Source organism: Loxodonta africana, chromosome 7, assembly GCF_030014295.1.
Source record: "Loxodonta africana isolate mLoxAfr1 chromosome 7, mLoxAfr1.hap2, whole genome shotgun sequence".
NCBI lineage: Eukaryota > Metazoa > Chordata > Mammalia > Proboscidea > Elephantidae > Loxodonta > Loxodonta africana.
This window is the reverse complement of record NC_087348.1, coordinates 26,658,661-26,682,273: the sequence shown is the minus strand read 5'-3', so window position 1 is coordinate 26,682,273 and position 23,613 is coordinate 26,658,661. Positions and strand designations below refer to the sequence as shown.

General features: G+C 36.7%; 1 protein-coding gene and 1 pseudogene across 1 annotated transcript; both read right to left on the bottom strand.

The window, feature by feature from the left end:
* Positions 1-6,072: 6,072 nt before the first annotated feature.
* LOC135232073 (olfactory receptor 10AG1-like) lies at positions 6,073-12,904 on the bottom strand (annotated as a pseudogene).
* Positions 12,905-20,342: 7,438 nt separating this feature from the next.
* LOC100674019 (olfactory receptor 10AG1-like) lies at positions 20,343-21,336 on the bottom strand. Its single transcript, XM_064289075.1, has one exon. The coding sequence runs from the start codon at positions 21,331-21,333 to the stop codon at positions 20,392-20,394; it is 942 nt and encodes a 313-aa protein (XP_064145145.1). The 5' UTR covers positions 21,334-21,336; the 3' UTR covers positions 20,343-20,391.
* Between the last annotated feature and the right edge of the window lie 2,277 nt (positions 21,337-23,613).

Here is a 23,613-nt window from a genome sequence, read left to right as displayed (position 1 = left end):
GCTAACCAAAAGGTCCACAGTTCAAATCCACCAGGCACTCCTTGGAAACTCTATGGGGCAGTTCTGCTTTGACCAATAGGGTACATATGAGTTGAAATTGACTCGACAGCAACAGGTTTTTATTGTCGTCTATTATTGTTACTGTTATTAACAGTTACTTATTATTAACATCCATTTATCGTAATTATTATTGAAACTAATGTTAATTTACTGTTCCGAACTTTACTCAGTATGCTATGCAACATGAACGATACTCTCCAGCTAATTTATTTTTCTTTCGTATAACAGGACTGTTGTGGGAATGAAGTGAGATCTTAAAAGCAATTATCAAAATGTTACAAACTCCAAGAACGTTCAACTCAAAAGCAGTGATTTCCCCATGAGTTCTCTGCCAATATTTGGGTTTATATCATTATCTCTGCTTTTTGGATGTGTAGAACCTGTAGTACCCACCACTGCTCAGCACTTAGAATTGCAATTAGGTTAATAGCCTTTGTATACATTTTCTTTTACTGATACTAAACGATCTGAGTGGTAAAGGCTGTGATTATTCTCTTACTTGAAATTAATATAGATCCCAGAAAATGGATGTACACCTAATGTGGTACTCAGGGTTTGATTTTGAACTAAAATAAAGGAATAGACATTATTAAAATGAAAGCATCACCCTTAAGTGGGAGAGAATTAAGATTCAAAAGAAGACAAAAGAACCAAATCTTTATGTATTATGAATGATGACATTTAATAAAAAAAAAAAAAAATTAATTCTTGTTAATTAAATAAATTGTGAGTGCTAAAAGAAATGGTTTTAATTATACAAACTCAACTTTTTGGTGATGAAATTATCCACGTATAACATTAAATATGTAAGATTTGTCTGTTTTCCTCAAGAGAAGAGGGTAGAAAGAGCAGAAATTTACCCTGTGCGTTCTCCCAAAACTATATTACTCTTCTTTCTTGAAAATGTTTAAGTTGTTATTACATAAAGGGAAATAAAACTTAATGGTGTCATGTTTTTATTTGAAATCTAAGCATCCATTCCCTAGAAAAAAATCCAAATGACTCAGGAATGCATAACAAAACTGAAGGAGTGCTCGTTGTGCAATGGTTAAGTGCCCAGCTGCTAATCAAGAGGTCAATGGTTCAAACCCACCAGCCAGTCTGTGGGAGGAAGATGTGGCAGTCTGCTTCTGTAAAGATTTACAGCCTTGGGAACCCTGTGAGGCAGTTCTACTCTATCCTATAGGTGGGTGTGAGTCAGAATCCACTTGAAGGCAATGAGTTTGGCTTTGGTTAACGAGATTCTGTTTCGGTTAAATATTAGTCATTGTCAATGCCCCCAATCTACCTAAACCTTAGCTGTGTTTGTATTTTCAATATAAATTAGAAATATACACCCTAAAATTAACTTGAAAAACAATATGAACTTAAAACTTTATATTATTTTATGAATTTTTTAATGTAAAAATAGTAATTTCTTTAAAATAAATGTTTCTTGGATTTCTCAATGGTTGTAAATTTATTTCATGGGTTGTTTTACTTTAAATGTCTTATGAAAATATCAGAACTAAAATACATAAATATAATGCTTATTTGCTACAAAATATTTGCTGGAAATGAAGTTTTCCCATAATTATTTAGTATTCTTACAAAAAGAGCAATGTTTCAAATTTTCAGTGTTTTAAAGTTATTAATATCACTATTTAAAATCATTGTTTAAGGTAAATTATATTCAGTAGAGTCAGAAATATAAATGAGCTGCCTGAATAAAACGGTACCTTCCCTACTCCATATTAAACATTAACTTTAATAATATCATGAACTAAAGTTGAATATTAATATAAAATATTTCATATTTACCTTTCTTATTTTGGATAGTAGGAGGCTTGGTGGTTAAAGTGCTCAGCTGCTTTCCAAAAGATCAGCAGTTGGAACCCACCATCTGCTCTGTGTGAGGAAGCTGTGGTGGTCAGCTTCCTTAAAGATTTAAAGCTTTGGAAACCCAATAAGGCAATTCTAGTCTGTGCTGAAGGTTCACTGTGGGTAGTAATCTACTTGCCTGCAGCGGGTTTGGGTTTGGTTTGTTTGTAATAAATTTATTTCTTCCTCACTGAAGAATGTTTATGTATTTGTGTATTTAAATTACTTTGGCTGAAACAACTTCTTTCATCAATGCTATTTAATCTACCTTCAAAACACTCTGTTCATTTTGAACATGGATTGCGCTTTAAAAAAAAAAAAGTTATCTCCATCCCCTGGGATCTCTCCCACTGGACACAGTTAAATTTCTCATTAAACAAATCTCTTTGGCACATTCTGAGTTGGTTTAATTATTTATTTTCCTAGGTAGCTCTTACCATGCAGAATACCCTTCGTTTCAATAGAATAAAGCATGCAGAAAGTCTTATTTCATAGACTTGAATAGGGTCCTGATTGCCCTTAACTGAGCAATACCATTGGAGGCCATGCAAAATTCTCACAAACCAATTCTCCCCTTATCTACTATGACTGCTGCATATGGGCCCTGTTCCTATTAAACTGAGCTCCTGTCACATTTTCCTGAAGTTATTTGGTTATTCTCTCCTCTGAAATTTGTGTCTTCATCCAAATTCTGGGGCTTGCTTCTATAAAAGTTGTAATAAATGTTCTGACAACAAAGAATATTTTTAGCTACAAATCATACAATAATTTATTTCTTCAAGACTACCCGGACAAACCGAGAACTAAAAACTGGCTGTTTAATATATTAAATCTAGTTCAAAAGTTTTGTTTTTTGGCCCTGAGAATAATCCCCATGGGGGACATTTATTTTATTTGCAGTGCTACACCACCCTTTCCCAATTTCATTTCCCTCTGTGAACCCGTATTTAAGATGTGAATCCTATTAAATTTCATTTAGGAGAAATGAGAATCTGGTAAAATTCCAGCTGATATTAGGGGCAAGGTGCCAGGTCACTAGTCTGTCTATTGTTATAAAATACTTCCCCTTCAAGACTTCATATCTGAGTGACAGATAGTTTAAGAATATTGACTTGAAGCCAAGTTTCCCCTTGTGGAAATATGATTTTACTCCTATTATTCAGTAAATAGTGATTCCTAAGGGTTTATAATTACCTCCATCTTTGAGGTTGGTAGTGGATTTTATATATTTCCACTACTAACCTAAAGGCTGTATGAAGTATCTATCATCTATCTATCTATCTATCTATCTATCTATCTATCTATCTATCTATCTATCTATCTATCTATCTATCTATCTATCTATCTATCTATCTATCATCTATCTATCTATCTATCATGTCTGTCTGTGTGTCTATCTATCTAATCTGTCTATCATCTATCTATCTATCTATCATCTATCTACCAAATGACATCTGAAAGCACTTTACAAAAGAGAATATCCATAAAAATATTGAAATGAGCCCTACCTCAATAATAATAATACCTCATATACATGTGAAAGCTGGAAAATGAATAAGGAAGACTGAAAAAGAATTGACACCTTTGAATTGTGGTGTTGGCAAAAAATATTGAGTATACCATGGATTGCCAAAGGAATGGACAAATCTGTCTTGGGAAAAGTACAGCCAGAATGCTCCTAAGAAGCGAGGATGGTTGAGACTACATCTCACATACTTTGGACATGTTATCAGAGGGTATCAGTCCCTGGAAAAAAACATCATGCTTGGTAAAGTAGACGGTCACTGAAAAAGAAGACCCTCAATGAGGTGGATTGACACAGTGGCTACACAATGGGCTCAAGCATAACAAAGATCATGAGGGTGGCACAAGACCAGGCACTGTTTCATTCTGTTGTATATCAGGTCACTATGAGTTAGAACTGACTCGACGGCACCTAACAAAAACAACACCACCTCAATAATCAGAAACAGTCAAATTGAAATCACAATAATATATTCTACATCAGGAAACCCTGGTAGCATAGTGGTTAAGAGCTACGGCTGCTAACCAAAAAGGTTGGCAGTTTGAATCTACCAGGTGCTCCTTGGAAGCCATATGAGGCAGTTCTTCTCTGTCGTATAGGGTCACTATGAGTTGTAATCAACTCGATGGCAAGGGTTTGGTTTTTTGTTTTTGTTTTTGTTTTTTTTTAATTCTACATCAAGCTAATAGATAAAAATGTTTAAGTAAGATAATACTGAGTGGTGGTCAGGAAGTGGAACATCACATTGGCACTTCCAAACACTGCTATTACAAGTATTACAAGTATAAATTGATGCATCCACTTTGAAAAATTATTTAAGAGCTAAATAAATGCCTGATAATTTCAAAAATAATCCCTACTCTAATGAAAAAAGAGGAAGACCCTCAATGAGATGGATTGACACAGTCGCTGCAAAAATGGGCACAAGCATGACTTGAGGATGATGAAGGACTGGGCTGTTTTGTTCTGTTTTGTCAACGCTCACTCTGAGTCAGGCCTGTCTTGAAAACACCTAACAATAACAACTAAGAATTCCTATGTGCACTGCAACAGTATGCATTAATCGAAGTGCAATTTCCCAAATGCCCACCATTGTAGACCGTATTTTTTTTTTAATAATTTTTATTGTGCTGTAAGTGAAAGTTTACAAATCAAGTCAGTCTGTCACATATAAACTTATATACACCTTACTACATACTCCCATTTACTCTCCCCCTAAAGAGTCAGCCCGCTCCCTCCTTCCAGTCTCTCCTTTCGTGAACTTTTTGCCAGTTTCTAACCCCCTCTATCCTCCCATCTCCCCTCCAAACAGGAGATGCCAACACAGTCTCAAGTGTCCAACTGATACAAGTAGCTCACTCTTCATCAGCATCTCTCTCCAACCCATTGTCCAGTCCCTTCCATGTCTGATGGGTTATCTTCAGGAATGGTTCCTGTCCTGGGCCAACAGAGGGTTTGGGAACCATGACTGTTGGGATTCTTCTAGTCTCATGTAGACTGTATTTTTTAATGCTCTGAATATTTATACCATTGAATAAAAAATGTAAATAAAATTGAACAAACTGCAAATATATGCAACAACCTGAATGATTTATAAAATACAACATTCACTGATGAAATTAAAACACATGAAATACACACTGCATGACTTCATTTACATGAAGTTTGCAAAGAGGGAATATTGATTTGTACTTTTTGATAGACATATTTACATAGTGAAAATATATAGAAAAGCAAGTGCATAAATACAATAAAAGTCACACTTGTGATTATTGCTGGCCTGAGAGGAAGATATGATCAGGAAAAGGCTAGCAATTGACTTCTACAGCGCTGGTAAAATTCTATGTATCCATCTACTTGGGAGTTACATGGGTGTTGGCTTAAAACTTTTAAAAATTAATTAGCAATACATTTTTAATTAATATTTTATTTATTTATTGGTGAAAGTTTACACAGTAAGGTAGGTTTCCATTTCTCAATTTCTGTACAAATTGTTCAGTGACATTTGTCACAACGTGTCAACATTCTCTTTACTTATGTTCTGTTTGTTCCATTTTCAGTACTCTCTTCCATTCCATCTGGCTTTAACAAACAGAAGTTTGTTTTCTCACAGCTAGTCGTCTAGAAGTCAAAATTCAGGGCATCAGCTACAGGGGAAGGCATTCTCTGTCAGCTCTGGAGGAAGGTTTTTGTCATCAATCTTCTCCTGGACTAGGCTTCTCAGTGTAGGAACCCTGGGTCCAAAGGACGCACTCTGCTCCTGGAGCTGCTTTCCTGGTTGTAGGAGGGCCTCTCGCCTCTATGCTCAATTCTTTTTTTTTATATTTCAAAAGATACTGACTTATACTACAACTTAATCTTGTAGATTGAGTCCTACTTCATTAACATAACTGCCAACTATCTCATCTCGTTAACATCATAGAGGTGGGATTTATAACACATAGGAAAATCACATCAAATGACAAAATAGTGGACACTTCCACAATACTGGGAATCATGGCCCAGCCAAATTGATACATATATTTTTGGGGGACACAATTCAATCCATGACAGTCTTTATTCAAATGATTTGCCCACTGTTTTTTGAGTTGCTGGTTTTATTCTTGGATTGTATAAGTTCTGTTAGTTCAAGTGTGTCGTAACGCCAGTGATTTGGGAAGAAATTTTCTCAATGCTTCTGTAACATCTTTGTTCCGCAGGCTGTATATCATGGGGTTAAACATTGGGGTCAAAATGGTGTAGAAAAGAGAGAGAAGTTTGTCTGTTTCTTCATATTGGTTGGATTTGGGTTTTAAATAGGTAATAATAGCTGATCCATAGAATAAAACTATAACTATGAGGTGGGAAGAACAGGTGGAAAAGGCTTTGGTCTGTCCTGTGTTTGATGGCAACCTGAGGATGGTTGAGATAATTCTGTTATAGGACCCAAGTATCAGCATAAAAAGAACAGTGACAAATACCATAGCAAATATATAGACTACCATTTCATTGACAAAGATGTCACCACAGCCCAGCTTGAGGATTGGGGGAATGTCACAGAAGAAGTGGTTAATTTGGTTAGAACCACAAAAAGACACAGAGAAAATCTGTCCTGTTTGCCCTACCTCAATGGTAATGGCACTGATCCAGGAGCCAGCCACTAGCTGGACACAAGTTTTGTGGTTCACGACTATAGGATAGTGCAGAGGGTGACAGATGGCCATGTAACGGTCATAGGCCATCACCACCAGAAGGCATTCTGTGGCTCCAAGCATAAGGGCAAAGCACATTTGTGTAGCACAAGCAAACAAAGAAATGTTTCCTTTCTGGGTCCAAAGATCCATGAGCATTCTAGCAAGAGTGACAGACACATAACAGATTTCCAGGAAGGAAAAGTTACTGAGAAAAAAATACATGGGGGTCTGAAGTGCGGGATCTACTCTTGTTATTAGAATTATGATGCCATTGCCCATCAGAATAATCATATAAACAGCTAAGAATGCTCCAAAAAGATACCAGTGGAATTTGGGAATATCAGAAAATCCTTAAAGAACAAATTCCGTCATTGTACTGATACTGGTTTCCATTACTTTTAATTTGCTTTCTATCTGTGGCTTTGTTCTCCTTGGCTGTATTTTCCTTTTTGATAATTGAATTGTGACATGGGCATTGGCCTTTATAATTTCTCAGTTTCTTTCTGACACTTGCATTCTCTGATCCTGGGTGATCTGTTGTGAAACCAGGAGCAATTAAGTCACCTGCAGAGAAAATCAATTCAATCAACAAAATGTGCATGCAATTGATTTATAATTCTAGATTTGCATTCTAATCATTCCAGTAAGATCCATAGCCATACGTTTTTATTAATCTTTCCATACAAGAGGGGAGAATGCAACTGAGACCTTTAATTCAGTTAAATATAGAATCATAATCTGACCTGCCCTTCTTTTAAATGAGAACCTCCTCAAACCAATTCCCTTCTTTCAAAGTTTTCCCTCTTTCCAAAATTGGCCTGTCTTTAAATTTCACATATATCTTTGAAGGCTTTCTGTTTGTTTGTTTTTGATCTTCATTTACACATAATATCCAACCCTGCACACCATATACTCAAACAGGACTCTGCTTTTTTTTGTTTGTTTGTAACTCAGGGAATAAGGTTCCATGTTGTTTTCCATTTTTATGTGCCTGTTTCATCTCTTTTAATGAATATGTAAACGATTGAGCCCAGGTATTGTATTTTACAACTTTCTCTATCACTACCTCCTATATATCAATAAACCATAGAGTTTCCAAGGAACAGCTAGCTGGTGGATTCAAACTACCCCACCAGGGCTCCAATTGTATTTAATGTTTATTAATATATAACCTTAAGACACAAAATTCATTTAATCCAATACATTTTATCTTTTGTTCTCTGGTATTCATGTTTCTCTTATTAGGGTTACAACTGAGGCATCACTATCTCCATAAGTCCCTACAACCATGTCTAACCCTCTTCCGCTGCATTCCCTCCAGCTATTTCTTTTTCTGATCAAGCCCTAGAGCATTGCCCTAATCATGATTTCTGGTCGCTGGCAATCCTGCTCCGTGGAGGGGAGAGATCAGATCAGTTGAGAGGGAAGGGGTTTATTTGCTGAATTCAGGAACTAATTTTCACACTCTCAGGAGCAGACATACTAGCAGCTGTACGCACATCACTCACAACACTTAAACTTTCAAAATATGCTGATTTTCCTCACCTCTATTTAGTTCAAACTATCCTCTCATTTTTGGAATGAATATAATAGCCTTGTTCCACTACAATACCTTGTGTACAGGAATATCAGTGTGGACATTGAAAAGGTGTAAATTCCCTCATTTTACTACCATGCTAAAAGCACTTTCATGGATTCCCATTGTACTTGGAAAAATCCAAATTTATTTCCAGGAATTGAAAACTGCAATATAACTTGGCCTCTGCCTTTATTTCCAACCTCATTGACTAAAACACCCCCCATCCCCCACCCTGGGCAATCAGTTCTGTAGGTTTCTAAGAATGTAAACCTTAAGGGTCTTCTTCCGCTCTTTCATCTGCCCAGGATGTTCCTTACAGAGTTACTTCTAATTAGGACTCAGCTCAAATGTCATTTCTTCAGAAAGGTCTTCTCAGGATTATCCTAGAGATTGTATTGTTGTGTTAGGTGTCTCATAGTAATCCCATGTGACAGAGTGTAAATACCCCATTAGTTTTTCCTGGCTGTAATGTTTATGGAACAAATGGTCAAGTCCTTTCTCCAGTAGAGCTGCTGAGTGAATTTGAACTGCCAAACTTTCAGCTAGCAATGAAGGACTTAACTGTTGTGCCACCATGGCTCCTTAAGGATTATATCGTTGTTGTTAGGTGCTGCCAAGTCAGTTCTGACCCATAGCAATCCTATGTACAACAGAAAGAAACACTGCCCTGTCCTGCACAAATCCTCATAACTGTAGTTATACTTGAGATCATTGCCCAGCCACTGTGTCAGTCCATCTCATTGAGGGTTTTCCTCCTTCACTGACCCTCTGTTTTACTGAGCATCACGTCCTTCTCCTGGGACTGGTCCCTCCTGATAACATGTCCAAAGTATGTAAGATGAAGTCTCGCCATCCTTGCTTCTAAGGAGCATTCTGGCTGTACTTCTTCCAAGTCAGATTTTTCCTTCCTTTCTCAGCCCATGGTATATCCAATATTCTTCCTCAGCACCAAATTTCAAAGGTGTCAATTCTTCTTCAGTCTTCTTTATTCATTGTCGAGCTTTCACATGCATACTACATGATTAAAAGCACCATCGTTTGGGTCAGGTGCATCTTAGTCCTTAAAGTGACATCTTTGCTTTTTAACACTTGAAAGGTGTCTTTTGCAGCAGATTTTCCCAATGCAAAGCATCATTTGATTTCTTGACTGCTGCTTCCATGGGTGTTGATTGCAAAGCCAAGATTATATTAGTACCATTGAATTATATTAGTGCCAGCGTGAATTATTTCTTTATCATATTCTTATTGTTTTATTTTAAAATAAGGTGTTTATATCTCCACTTTTCATTAGAAGCTAAAAATTTGAGACTTGAAGATTTCGCATAAATCTTCCAGGTTTTCACAAGCTCTGGATTTCAACTCTACTACCAAGCTATTTCCAGATTCCTAGCTGTGATATGGAAAAATAATGAATTTTCCCAAGCTTGTTAACATTTATTCAGTTAATTATATGCAATGTACTGCAATCTGATTATATCTTCTTTTAAGATTCTTGTTTTATAACCTTGAAAACAGAGTAGTGTCTAATGGAAAGGTTTTGTAATTTTTAATTAATACATTATTGATTATTTTTCAACTTTTTTGAAACCTAGAATATTTTCTTCTTTCTGTCTGCTGTTCACATGATATCCTAAACCACTCCATCTTAGTACTTTATTTAATGTATTTTATCCAAGACTTTTGTATTTACTTAGCAAACCAATGGAATGAAATGAAGTCACATCTCGAAATAAACACTGGGATTGGAAAAAATGTCCATGAGCTTTAAGCTGGTATAAACCATTTTACAAACCTAAAATATACCGTTTTTACTTACAACAATGCACATCATGTGGAATGATGTACAATGGCTAAGTACATAAGAATGTGCGTAAAACACACAGGTACTTTATAGATTACCGTGAGGACAAAATGCATCTATAGCAGTTAGAGCCAGCAGAAAACCTCAATTAACTATTAGGTTGATAAATGTCTATGAATATTTTTCCAATCAATCTAGCCCATAACACAATGAAACCTGTGAGAGGCGGTATTCAACAGGCCTGCCTTGTTTTCCAGGTCTTGCAAGTTTTCTGCCTTTGGCAGGATACAGTCTTACCATTTTTCTATTGCTCTCTATTAAGAACCCCTACCTCCTAAACATCCTGTGAGTTTTCCTTCTCTGACAGGTTCTGCTTTACCTAGGTTCTGATTTTCAAAGGTTTTACTGTATAATTTCTGGCCTATGAATTCTAACACTATTTCCATGATAAGCCCTCAAATATGCTATTTGACTGTATGCATGTCTTTTATTCCCTTGACATTACATCCTATGATTTAGTAAGAATATTTCACAAGGTTATGCCCCTAACATGGTATGCTCCATATGACTATAAATTATATTAAAAGAAATTTATATTAGAAAATATATTGACCAGGAAGAAGAAGGTGATTAAAGGTGGTATTTGTGGTGAGAATGCAAAAAGCAAACTCTATAAGTTCCCATTAAGATTCTAGTAGTTCTCAATCTTATTTGTTGATTAAAAATGGATCTTATTTTTAAAAAACACAACCTTCTCACATTTATATATTTTAATCATAATAATATTTGGGCATAGTTCCCTATATTAAGGTAAAATAAAACATTCCTAGGGGAAATCAAAAAAAACACATAAAATATTTAGTAAAAGTAGTTATCAGATATGTCTGAGTCCTTTCAGATATACAGTATGATTTTATTGGGGTAATGTATGACATAATAGAATATGAATCAAAAATATTGAACTAAATATTTTTTTCATGAACTTACGATTAAGAAGAAATAAATGTTTCATATTTTCCCTAATGGAAGGAGTGTCCATCTTACATAAATGATTTCATTAATAAGGGCAATATTTCCCTTGTTATCAGAATAGCAAAATAGATTTAATTTTTTTGCATCTAGTTTCCTTAAGAGGTTATTTCTTAAAATGAGTAACTTCTAAAATTAGTTATCATCATCACCAGCAGTAGATGAATTAGGGAGAATTATATGTATTTAAAACACTTGAAACACATTTAATTTAACATTTTAATTCAGAAAGAAATCTACAGCTGCAGTCTCAAGCAGTGAACACATCTTCAGATGAAGATATACTCATTATTTCAGGAGTTTGATATTCTTTACTAAATATCGATCTTCAAATTAAGTAATAGTCCTGAATTAAAACACAATATCAACATATTAATAGTTTATATTTACCCTTTTTGTCTTTGCTGTACTCCTTTCTCTTTGACGGTGTTTGATTTTTTTTTTTAATATTTAAATTGTTTAAAATGTATTCTATTTTTTAAACAGGAATTCGACTTGCTTTTGAAATAGCAAGTTCTCTTTATGTAGGAAATAGTCACTTATCCCCTGTGGAGGTATCTCTTCTCCTGGGTCATACCTAATTTGCTAACTAATTGCTCCTCTTTGCAATTAAATTTGGTGTGATTTTCCCAAACAGTTTTTCATGATAGACCAGACTTTCTCTGTAGTCTCTGCATAGAATATTATTTCACACATTCTTTATTTTCAAAATACAGTCAGAGCTCATGGATTTCCTGGGAAAAGAAATATTCCTAACCACCCTATATTACCTGCAAGACAATGTTCACATTCCGTATCTCTTGCTTGCTTAACTTTCTTGCTTTATTTCCGATGATTCTTTTGAATAGACTTTTTAGTAAATCATGTTTCATTAACATCATCTGAACATGTTCTGCTCATTTTCTTATCATTAGTGTACTGGTTTTGCTTCGCAGTGGTAGATATTTATGATCTTGGAGTAACTTTATGGAGATGCTGGTGGTGTAGCGGTTAAGAGCTATGGCTGCTAACCAAAAGGTTGGCAGTTCAAATCCACCAGACGTTCCTTGCAAGCTCTATGGGGCAGTTCTACTCTGTCCTATGGGGTTGCTATGACTCAGAATCTACTTGATGGCAACAGGTTTGGATTTTTTTTTGAGTGACTTTTAGGAAGGCAGGGTCAATTCTGGTTTGCCTAAAGCAAGATTACTATATTTATATTATGATGCACTCTAGACAAATCGGAGCCCACGAATAGAAAAACTTAGGTTACAAATAGTCATTATAAACAAGGGGATGAGACTAAATATTCTATAGAAAAATAGAAAAATACAAAACTTCTCCTTCACTGCAACATTTAAGAATTTAACATTTCCCAAATTTCACTCCACTCCATGGTTTTTTGGGGGGAGAAATACATCAAGCCTAAATCTTGAATTTTTAGCCCCATATGATCGCTCTGTGGGAGCCCTGGTGGTGCAGTGGTTAAGTGTTACGGCTATGAGTTGGAATTGACTCCACAGAAACGGGCTTGTGTTTTTACGAATCCTTGGTGGTGTAGTGGTTACATGCTCTGGCTGCTAACCAAAAAGTCAGTATTTGGAATCCACCAGGTGCTCCGTGGGCAGCTCTGCTCTGTCTTGTGGGGTCACTGTGAGTCGGAATCAGCTTGAAGGCAACAGGTTATGATGACTTTGCTTTTGATTGTTTTGCCTCCATATCAATGTGCTCTTGTTTTTGTACCAATTTGCTGTTGTTTTTATGTCTGAGACACTGCTTGTCTTCACCGTGTCAGGAGGATCCTTCTGCAGCTTTGGTCCGCAGGATTTTTCCTTAGCTGTGAGGTGGTACTCCCTCTCAATTCTTTCACTATAATTATATTTGGAGGAGATAGGCATTCCCAACTTGTCTGACTTCCAATCACTGGGACAAAGTATTACCTCACCTGTACTCCACTTCCAGATATTAAACACTAATTGACAGAACCAGGACTTGTGTTATTTTACTTCAAATAATGTGTTCTTATGTTCACCACGGAAACCCTGGTAGCTTAGTGGTTAAGTGCTACAGCTGCTAACCAAAGGTTTGGCAGTTCAAATCCACCAGGCACTCCTTGGAAACTCTATGGGGCAGTTCTACTCTGTCCTATAGGGTAGCTATAAGTCGGAATTGACGCGATGGCATTGGGTTTATGTTCACCACAGGCTTTAGGGCTAACAGCCCTGGTGGAACAATAGTTAAGCTCTTGGTTGCTAACTGAAAGGCTGGTAGTTCTAACTAACCTAGTGTCTCTGTGGGAGAAAAACCTGGCAATCTGCTTCCATAAAGATTACTGCTTAGAAAACCCTATGAGTCAGTTCTTCTCTGTCACATGGGGTCACTGTGTCTTCTTCGATGGCACTTAACAACAACAGTTATTGGATAGCAGGTGCCAATGGGAACCTTGGAACTGACTAACCTATTATGTAATACACCAAGTGTTGGTCAGTAAGACTGTGACTACCAGCCAACACTGATTCCTCTAGAATCCCATGTTTTTACAGGAAAAAGATACCTAAATGCATCCTTTACAAAGTGAAATCCCATGTTTTTACAAGAAAAGGATACCTAAATGCATCCTTAACAAATTTGAAGACAATGAGTAGACTATGACACAATCCTGTAGTGAGGAAATAGAAGGCATACATTTTCTTTTCCCTTTTCCACACCTAATACCACTCCATCAATGGGAGAGATTTTGACAAAGAACTCCTTGCTGAAGCTGGAAAATATTGTTATTATCAACTGAAGCTTTGCTCATTTATAGAAGAAGAAGGTAAACAAGATATATTGCATGTAGTACGTGCAACTGCCTCATATTCCTTTCTGACTTTACTGCTACTTCATATATTGATTCCTGCTTTCAACCTTTGTTGTTGTTGTTGTTAAGTGCTATCAAGTCGGTTCCAGCACATAGTGACCCTATGTACAACAGAATGAAACACTGCCCAGTCCTGCGCCATCCTTACGATCATTATGCTTGAGCTCATTGTTGCAGCCACTGTGTCAATCCATCTCATTTAGGGTCTTTCTCTTTTTGCTGGCCCTGTACTTTGGCAAGCACGATGTCTTTCTCCAGGGACTGATCCCTCCTGACAATATGTCCAAAGTACGTAAGATGCAGTCTTTCCATCCTTGCTTCTAAGGAGCATTCTTGTTGTACTTCTTCCAAGACAGATTTGTTCGTTCTTTTGGTAGTCAGCCTCTACTATGATTAAAAATCTATTTTGTATGCTTGCCAAATTAATGGAGAAAAGATGGCGAGACTCACTTATTTTTTAATCTGCACTATTACCATTCCTGGAAACCCTGGTGGCATAGTGGTTAAGAGCTATAGCTACTAACCAAAAGGTCGGTAGTTCAAGTCCACAGGGTGCTCCTTGGAAACCCTATGGTGGCAGTTCTACTCTGTCCCTTAGAGTCACCATGAGTCGGAATTGGCTCAATGGCAAGTTTGTTTTTTGAGTTTATTACCATTCCTAATGAGGACAGACTTTGTGAATAATGCTCATTGTCTGTTCATCAGCTTTCTCCCATGGGGAAGTGTATGCAGGAGTGTTAAGAGTGTGGAATCTGGAGCCAAGTAAATAGATTCCAACTATATTTCACCACCAACTAGCTGGTTCTAATGCAAATGACTTAAAATCTCCAAATCAGTTTTTTATTTAAATTGTGGTTAATAAAACAGCACCAATTCCATGAGAATTGAATGGGTTATTCCCTAAGGTAGCACTTGAGAGTAGTACCTGACAAGTAATAATCATTTTATAAGTATATTTGTTAGTGTTCCTTACTTTGTTGTTTACACTTTTATTGAATTTAGTGGTCCTATTCGTCAACTGGTGTTCATTAAATGCTTAAACTCCTTGTTTTGTGTGTATGATAAAAATATATACAGTCCAGCTGCACTTCTCCCACGTGTCAGTCAGTTTGTGGTACTCTGGGGGCTTGTGTGTTGCTCTGATCCTGGAAGCTATGCCACCGATATTCAGATACCAGCAGGTTCACTCATGGTGGACAGGTTTCAGCTAAGCTTCCAGACTAAGACAGACAAGGAAGAAAGACCTGCCAGTCTACTTCTGAAAATAGTTAGCCATTGAAAACATGAATAACAGCAGAACATTGTCTGATGTAGTGCTGGAAGATGAGCTCCCTAAGTTGGAAGGCACTCAAAATAAGACTGGGGAAGAACAGCCTCTGCAAAGAGGAGTTGACCTTAATGCCATGGATGGAGTCAAGCTTTCAGCACCTTCATTTGCTGATGTGGCACAACTCAAAATGAAAAGAAACAGCTGCAAATACACGTTAATAATCACAACATGCAAGGTACGAAGTATGAATTTAGGAAAATTGGAAATTGTCAAAAATGACATGGAACACATAAACATCGATGTCTTAGGCATTAGTGAGCTGAAATGGACTGGTATTGGCCATTTTGAATCAGACAATCATATGGTCTACTATGCTGAAAATGACAAATTGAAGAGGAATGGCATTGCATTCATTGTCAAAAAGAATATTTCAAGATATATCCTGAAGTACAACCTTGTCAGTGATAGGATAATATCCATATACCTACAAGGAAGACCAGTTAATACGACTATTATTCAAATTTATGCACCAGCCACTAAGGACAAAGATGAAGACATTAAAGCTTTTTACCAACTTCTGCAGTCTGAAATTGACCAAACATGCAATGAGGATGCATTGATAATTACTGGTTATTGGAATGAGAAAGTTGGAAACAGAGAAGAAGGGTCAGTAGTTGGAAAATATGGCCTCAGTGATAGAAATGATACCAGAGATCACATAACTGAATTTTGCAAGACCAAAGACTTCTTCATGGCAAATACATTTTTTCACCAACATAAGCGATGACTATACATGTGAGCTTCTCCAAATGGGTTACAACAGGATCAAGCTAACTACATCTGTGAAATGAGATGATGGGAAAGCTCAATATCATCAGTCAGCACAAGGCCAGGGGCCAACTGTGGAACAGACCATCGATTGCTCATATGTTAGTTTCAAGTTGAAACTGAAGAAAATTAGAACAAGTCCACGAGAGCCAAAGTATGACCTTGAGTATATCCCACCTGAATCTGGAGACCATCTCAAGAATAGATTTAACGTGTTGAACACTAATGACCAAAGACCAGACGAGTTGTGGAATGACATCAAGGACATCATACATAAAGAAAGCAAGAGGTCACAAAAACCACAGGAGAGGAAAAAAAAAAAGACCAAAGGGATGTCAGAAGAGAGACTCTGGAACTTACACTTGAACATCAAGTAAAACCAAAAAAGCCAAACCTGTTGCCACTGAATTGATTCTGACTCATAGTGACCCTATAGGACAGAGTAGAACTGCCCCATAGAGTTTCCTAGGAGTGCCTGGTGGATCCCAACTGCCAACCTTTTGGTTACCAGCTATAACACTTAACCACTATCCAACAGGGTATCCTGAACGTTGAGTCGCTAAAGCAAAAGGAAGAAACAATGAAGTGAAGGAGCTGAACAGAAGATTTCAAAAGGCAGCTGAAGAAGACAAAGTAAAGTATTAGAATGACATGTGAAAAGGCCCGGAGGTAGAAAAACAAAAGGGAAGAACATGCTTGGCATTTCTCAAGCTAAAAGAAATGAAGAAAAAAATTCAAGCTTTCAGCTGCAATATTGAAGGATTCTATGAGGATAATATTAAACAATGCAGGAAGCATCAAAAGAAGATAGAAGGAATACACAAAGTCGCTATGCCAAAAATAATTGGTCGACATCCAAACATTTCAGGAGGTACCATATGAGCAGGTACTGATGATACTGAAAGAAGTCCAAGCTTCCCTGAAGACATTGGCAAAAAACAAGACTCCAGGAATTGACAGAATATCAGTTGAGACGTTTCAACAAACGGATGCAGCACTAGAAGTGCTCACTCCTCTATGCCAAGAATTTTGGAAGAAAGCTAGCTACCTGGTAGACTGAATGAAGGAGCTCCATACTTAAGCCTATTCTCAAGAAAGATGATCCAACTGAATACAGGTATCATCAAACAAGATCATTAATATCACACACTAGTAAAATTTTGTTGAAGGTTATTCAAAACTGGCTGCAGCAGTATATTGTCAGAAATTCCAGGCAGATTCAGAAGAGGGCATCAAATCAGGGACATCATTGCTGATGTCAGATGGATCTTGGCTGAAAGTAGGGAATACCAGAAAAATGTTTACCTGTGTTTTATTGACTATGCAAAGGCATTCAACCGTGTGGATCATATCAAATTATGGATAACATTGCAAAGAATGAGAATTCCAGAGCATCTAATTGGGCTTCTGCGGAACTTGTACATAGATCAAGAGGCAGTTGTTCAAACAGAACAAGGGGGATACCAAGTGGTTTAAAGTCAGGAAAGGTGTGTATCAGGGATGTGTCCTTGCGCTGTATCAATCTAATCTGTATGCTGAGCGAAAAGTCTGAGAAACTGGACTATATGAGGAAGAACGGGGTATAGGATTGAAGGAAGACTCATTAACAACCTGCGTTATGCAGATGGCACAACCTTGCTTGCTGAAAATAAAGAGGGCTTGAAGCACTTATGAAGATCAAAGACCACAGCCTTCAGTATGGTTTATACCTTGACACAAAGGAAAAAAAATCCTCACAACTGTAGCAATAAGCAACATCATGATAAGTGGAGAGAAGATTGAAGTTGTCAAGGATTTCATTTTACTTGGATTCAAAATCCACACCCATAAAAGCAGCAGTCAAGAAATCAAAAAACATATTGTACAGGGCAAATCTGCTGCAAAAGACCTCTTTAAAGGGTTGAAAATCAAAGATGTCATCTTGAAGACTAAGATGTCCCTGACCCAAGTCATGGTGTTTTCAATCACTTCCCATGCATGTGAAAGCTGGGTGATGACTAAGACCAAAGAAAAATTGACACCTTTGGATTGTGGTGTTAGAGAAAAATACTGAATATACCGTGGACTTCCAAAAGAATGTACAAATCCGTCTTGGAGGAAGTAATACTAGAACACTCCTTAGAAGGATGGCGAGATTTCCTCTCACATGCGCTGGACACGTGATCAGGAGTGACTGGTCCCTGGAGGAGGACAGCATGCTTGGTAAAGTAGAGGGTCAGTGAATAAGAGGAAGACTGTGAATGAGACGGATTGACCCAGTGACTGCAACAATGAGCACAAGCATAAAAATGATTGTGAGGGTGGCACAGGACCAATGTTATTCTGTTGTACATAGGTTTCCTATGAGTCAGAAATGAGTAGATGGCACCTAACAACAACAACTATAAAAATATATATATACCTATTTTTTATATATATATACACACACATATGTACACATGCATACAAATATAATCAAATATCATGAAAATTACCATTTACAACTGATAATATTTTTAATATAAAATATATACATTATATATTATGTACTATATATTATTTATTGTGTATTATATATTATCTATCATATAACATGTTATATATAAATATACATATATGTGTGTGTATGTGTGTATACAGTTGGTCTTCTATATCTGTGGGTTAACCAGCCACAGATTCAAACAACCTTGGACTGAAAATATCCAGAAAAAAAAAAGCAAGTTCCAAAAAGAAAGCTTGAATTTACTGCTGGCTGAGCACTACACTGAATCCATGCTAACCAAACGATGTGTAAGCATATCCTCACATAGCCTCCCACCATTTCACAGGTCCTCAGGCCCTCTCCAACACTCGTTGTTTGAGGATGTTCACCTTCCATCTTGTCATTATTCCCTAAACACTATAGTACTGTATAACAACTATTTATATAGCATTTACTAGGTTGTGTTAGGTACTATAAATAATCTAGAGATGATTTAAAGTATATGAGAAGTATAAAATGGATTGAAGCATGCTCAGATTTTGTATCAATGAAGAACATGAAAAGATTCCCCCATGGATACCAAGGATGACTATATATATAAATAAAATAAAATAGCATCGTAGAATCCAGCACATCATGGCACAATATGTTTCCCATTTCATCTGATTCTTGTTTCAAGGCTAGGTTTACAATTTTAAGTGATTTAAAAACTTGAAAGGGTCGTTACCACAGCCATCACCCTCTACAATATTGTTCTGAAGAGTGTGCATTTTTAATTATTTCTTAAGTGTTCTTTATAAAAAAACAAACAAAAACCTTGCTGTCAAGTTGAATCAGACTCATAACAACTCTGTAGGACACAGTAGAACTGCCCCATAGGGTTTCCAAGGAGTGGCTGGTACATTCAGACTGCTGAAATGTTCTCTACAGAAAATCTTAAGCATGTTTATGAATTTCCATTGTAACGGGAATAATTCAAATTTCTATCCAGGAACTGAAAACTGCTGTATAAGTTTTCACCTGCCTTTATTTCCAACCTCATCTGGTAACACATTTTTTTCTCCAGGCAATCAGTTCTTTACGCTTTAAGAATGTAAACCTTAGTGGTCTTCCTTTGCTTTTACGACTGCCTAGAATGTTCTTTACATAGTACTACTTCTAACTATTTACAACTCAGTTCAAATGTTACTTCCTCAAGGAGGCCTTTTCAGGTTTATCATAGAGATTATATTACTGTTGTTATTGCATCAAGCACTACCCTGAATCTATATGAATGAAGTGATGTGTAGGCATACCCTGCTGTAGCCTCCTGCCATTTCACAAGTCCTCAGTCTCTCCCCAGCACTCATTGTTTGAGCCTTTCTCCAACAGTATCTTGTCATTATTTCCTAAACTATACTGTATAAGACCTATTCACACATTTGCATTGTTTTTGGTATCATAAGTATTCTAGAAATGATTTAAAGTATACTGGAGTTTGGGCATAGATTACATGAAAATACTATGCCATTTTACATAAGAGACTTGAGCATTCATGGATTTTGATATTCATGGGAGTCCTGGAACCAATCCCCAGTGGATACCAAGGGATCGGTCTATAGTGTTAAATACGGCATATTGCCAACCTGGTTTTTTAAAATGGGTGTCACAACTGTGTGGACACTCACGGAAATGAATGATATGTTTTACACTAAGTGAAATATTATACATTACACGTGACTAAATCAGCACTTGCAAAAGGTCTTATCAAATAATGAAATTATAGAATTACTAATGGAATGATTTTCTATCAGCTGACACATATTACTTACATTACTTGAGTAGGAAGGCCCGACATTACAAGTGATTTTTCATTTGGAAATAATTGGTATAATATAGAAGACAAGGTATACATATACTGAAATTGGACTGAAAATATGTGAGAAAACAATTCTTATACATTTAACTCATACTTTAATGAAGTTAATTATTTGCATAGCAATTTTCTCAGTGCAATTATAACATCCTTGTTCCTTAGACTATATATCATGGGATTAAACATAGGAGTTAGGATAGAATAGAAAAGAGAAAGCATTTTGTCAGTTCCCTCTGAGTCTCTAGTGTTGGGTCTTAAGTATGTAATAATGGCTGATCCAAAGAATAACACCACAACCGTAAGATGAGATGAGCAGGTAGAGAAGGCTTTGGCTTGGCCTATGGCTGATGGCAGCTTCAGGACGATGGAGATGATTTTACTGTAGGAGCCAAGTATCAACAGAAATGGAACCATGATAAATAACACAGAAACTATGTAGACCAACATCTCATTTACAAAGGTGTCCCCACAAGCCAACTTGAGTATTAGGGGAATGTCACAGAAGAAGTGGTTAATTTGGTTAGATCCACAAAAAGGCAAAGAGAAAATCTGATAAGTCCGCCCTATCATAACTGGAATTCCGATGGTCCAGGACCCAGTCACCAACTGGATGCAGACCCTGTGGTTCATGACTAGAGGGTAGTTCAGGGGGTTACAAATGGCCACATAGCGGTCATAAGCCATCACTGCCAGGAGCAAACACTCTGTACCTCCAAACATAAGGACAAAACACATCTGTGTAGCACAGGCAACTAAAGAAATTATTCTTCTCTGGGTCCCTAGATTCATCAGCATTTTGGGGAGAGTAGCTGATACGTAGCAGATTTCCAAGAAGGAAAAATTTGCCAGGAAAAAATACATAGGGCTCTGGAGAGCGGGATCCATTTTTGTTATTAGAAATATGGTGCCATTGCTCATCAGGATAATGATATAGATGATTAAAAATAATCCAAAAAGAAACCACTGGAGATGGGGTATGTCAGCAAAGCCCAAGAGAACGAATGCCATCAGTTCTGTTAGATTTTCTTCTGGTGGTTTTTCTTGATGATTCATCTGTGGAAGAGGTAAATTCACTTGTGCATTTCCTTTACCTTCCTGTATCTCTTTACGTATGTCCCACAACCTCCTATTAAATTGCAGAAAAAGAATTCTCCTTAAATTTATTTTAAGATAATTTCACTACTCTTTCAGAGCACAGCTCAGGATAAATCAAGTGGTTAAGAGCTTGGAGGCTAACCAAAAGTTTGTCAGTTGGAATATACCAGCCACTACTTGGAAGTCCTATGGGGCAGTTCTACTCCGTCCTACAGGGTCTCTATGAGCTGGAGCTGATTCAGCAGCACCTAACAACAACAACGACAACTTACCTTACTCAGTAAAGGTATACTGAAGCAGTTGGCAACTGCTGGAGATGGACCCTCAGCTTTGCCATCTAATCTCACTTTAAATTAATTACACATCTTGACAATCCTATTGTACTTCTCTATGTGTTTTCTCAAACTTCTCAAACACTGTATCATAAACTATCTTCTAACATGAATTTTCAACTGCCTGTTTCATTGCTTCATTCCCCCTTCACTTGATGATTTTAAGCATATAGGTTACTATTACACAGTTCATATTATATAGTTTAGAAGAAAATTGAGGGAATATTTTGTTTTACATAATGGAATAAAACAAGTATCTTTCTGTAGGATATAAGATGGGTAAGATAAGAAAATTGTATTTAGGGAAATTAGCCTGGGTTCATTGACTCAGATATAAAGAATATTTGTGGTCACACTGGAAAAACAGAGGTAGCATGCAGGGTATTTTTTACCTGTATGTATGTGTGTGGGACAGGAGGAGGAAAGATATTGACCGTTATGTTATACCCACTGTCCTGTGTGCACCCACCATTATTTTCATTGTTACTCAAAAAGTTAACTCCTCAGATAACTTTATTTTGGAACTCACTTTTCTTTAGGTATAGATATTGAGACTTACTAAGTGTGGATAATTTGACCAATTGCACATAGGTTTTGTGACTGCAAGTCAGTATCTTTTTTTTTTTTTCCAATAGTCTTGAGTTTGGCTCCTATCTCCATGGTTTATTACCTGTGTGGTATTAAGCAATTATTTAAAGTTTCTAAGATTTACTTGTTGGTGCGAATTAAATGAAATAAAATTGGTAAAATTTATCAGCTACCTCCCAATTTTAAACTGTTTACTTATTAGTTATTGTTCTATGATTATGATTGTGGTAACTTGTGCTTTAAGCCTGTAGCCCTAGGATTTAACAAATTGCCCAGTTAAGTAGGTATTTGACAAAGTGGTTTTGAGTGCATTTGTTGGCAATTATTTTTCTCACCATTCCTTTCATCAGGGTCAGGACAAGGAATAGCTAGTGAGTCTTTGTGAAATTTGAGAAGGCATTCAGGGCCATCCTTGAACTTGATGGATCCTGAAAGGAAGTGGCTCCTTAAATTTTGCAAGAGTCATGGTGCCTCTTGCCTCATCCTACTTTTCATTTCTCCTTTCTAATGGGTTTGAACTTTGTCCATGAAGCAGTGGAGAAGTATGGTGCCATGGCAAAAAATAGAAACCAAAACCATTGTCTATGAATCAATTCCAACTCATAGGACATAGTAGAACTGTTCCATAAGGTTTCTGAGGCTGTAAATCTTTAGGAAAGATGACTGCCACAACTTTATATCAAGGAGCAGTAGGTTGATGTGAACCACTGGCCTTTTGGTTAACAGCGAAGTGCTTAATCACTGCATAACCAGGACACCGTGCCCCTGGTTAGAGAATAGTGTTTCTCAGACAGGCCGGAACTAAACTGTAGTTCCAACATCATCTAGCCGTGTGATGACTTCCTGCAAATTAATTAATCTTCCTATGTCACAGTTTACTCAACTGTAAAATGGCCAGCAACTGTATAAACATTTAGTGTTGTTATCTGAATTAAATTGTTTAATATAAGCTAAACACCTTGAAGAAGTTCTGACATTTATAAAAGACTATTATTATTGTTATCTATTATTATTATTGTTATTAATGGTTCTTTATATCTAGTTTGTGGACATGTAACATCTGTTGTACTCACCACTGGTGAGCACATAGAATTGCAATTAGGGTAAAACCCTTTGCATTTTCTTTTACTGATACTAAATGATCTGAGATGTAAAAACTGTGACTATTTTCCTACTTGAAAGCAATATAGAGCCTAGAAAATGGGTGTTTACCTAATATGGTACTCAGGCTTGATTCTAAACTGAATAAAGGAATAAAAAAAGGAATAGACATTATTAAAATGAAAGCATTACTCTTAAGAGGGAGAGAAGAATTAAG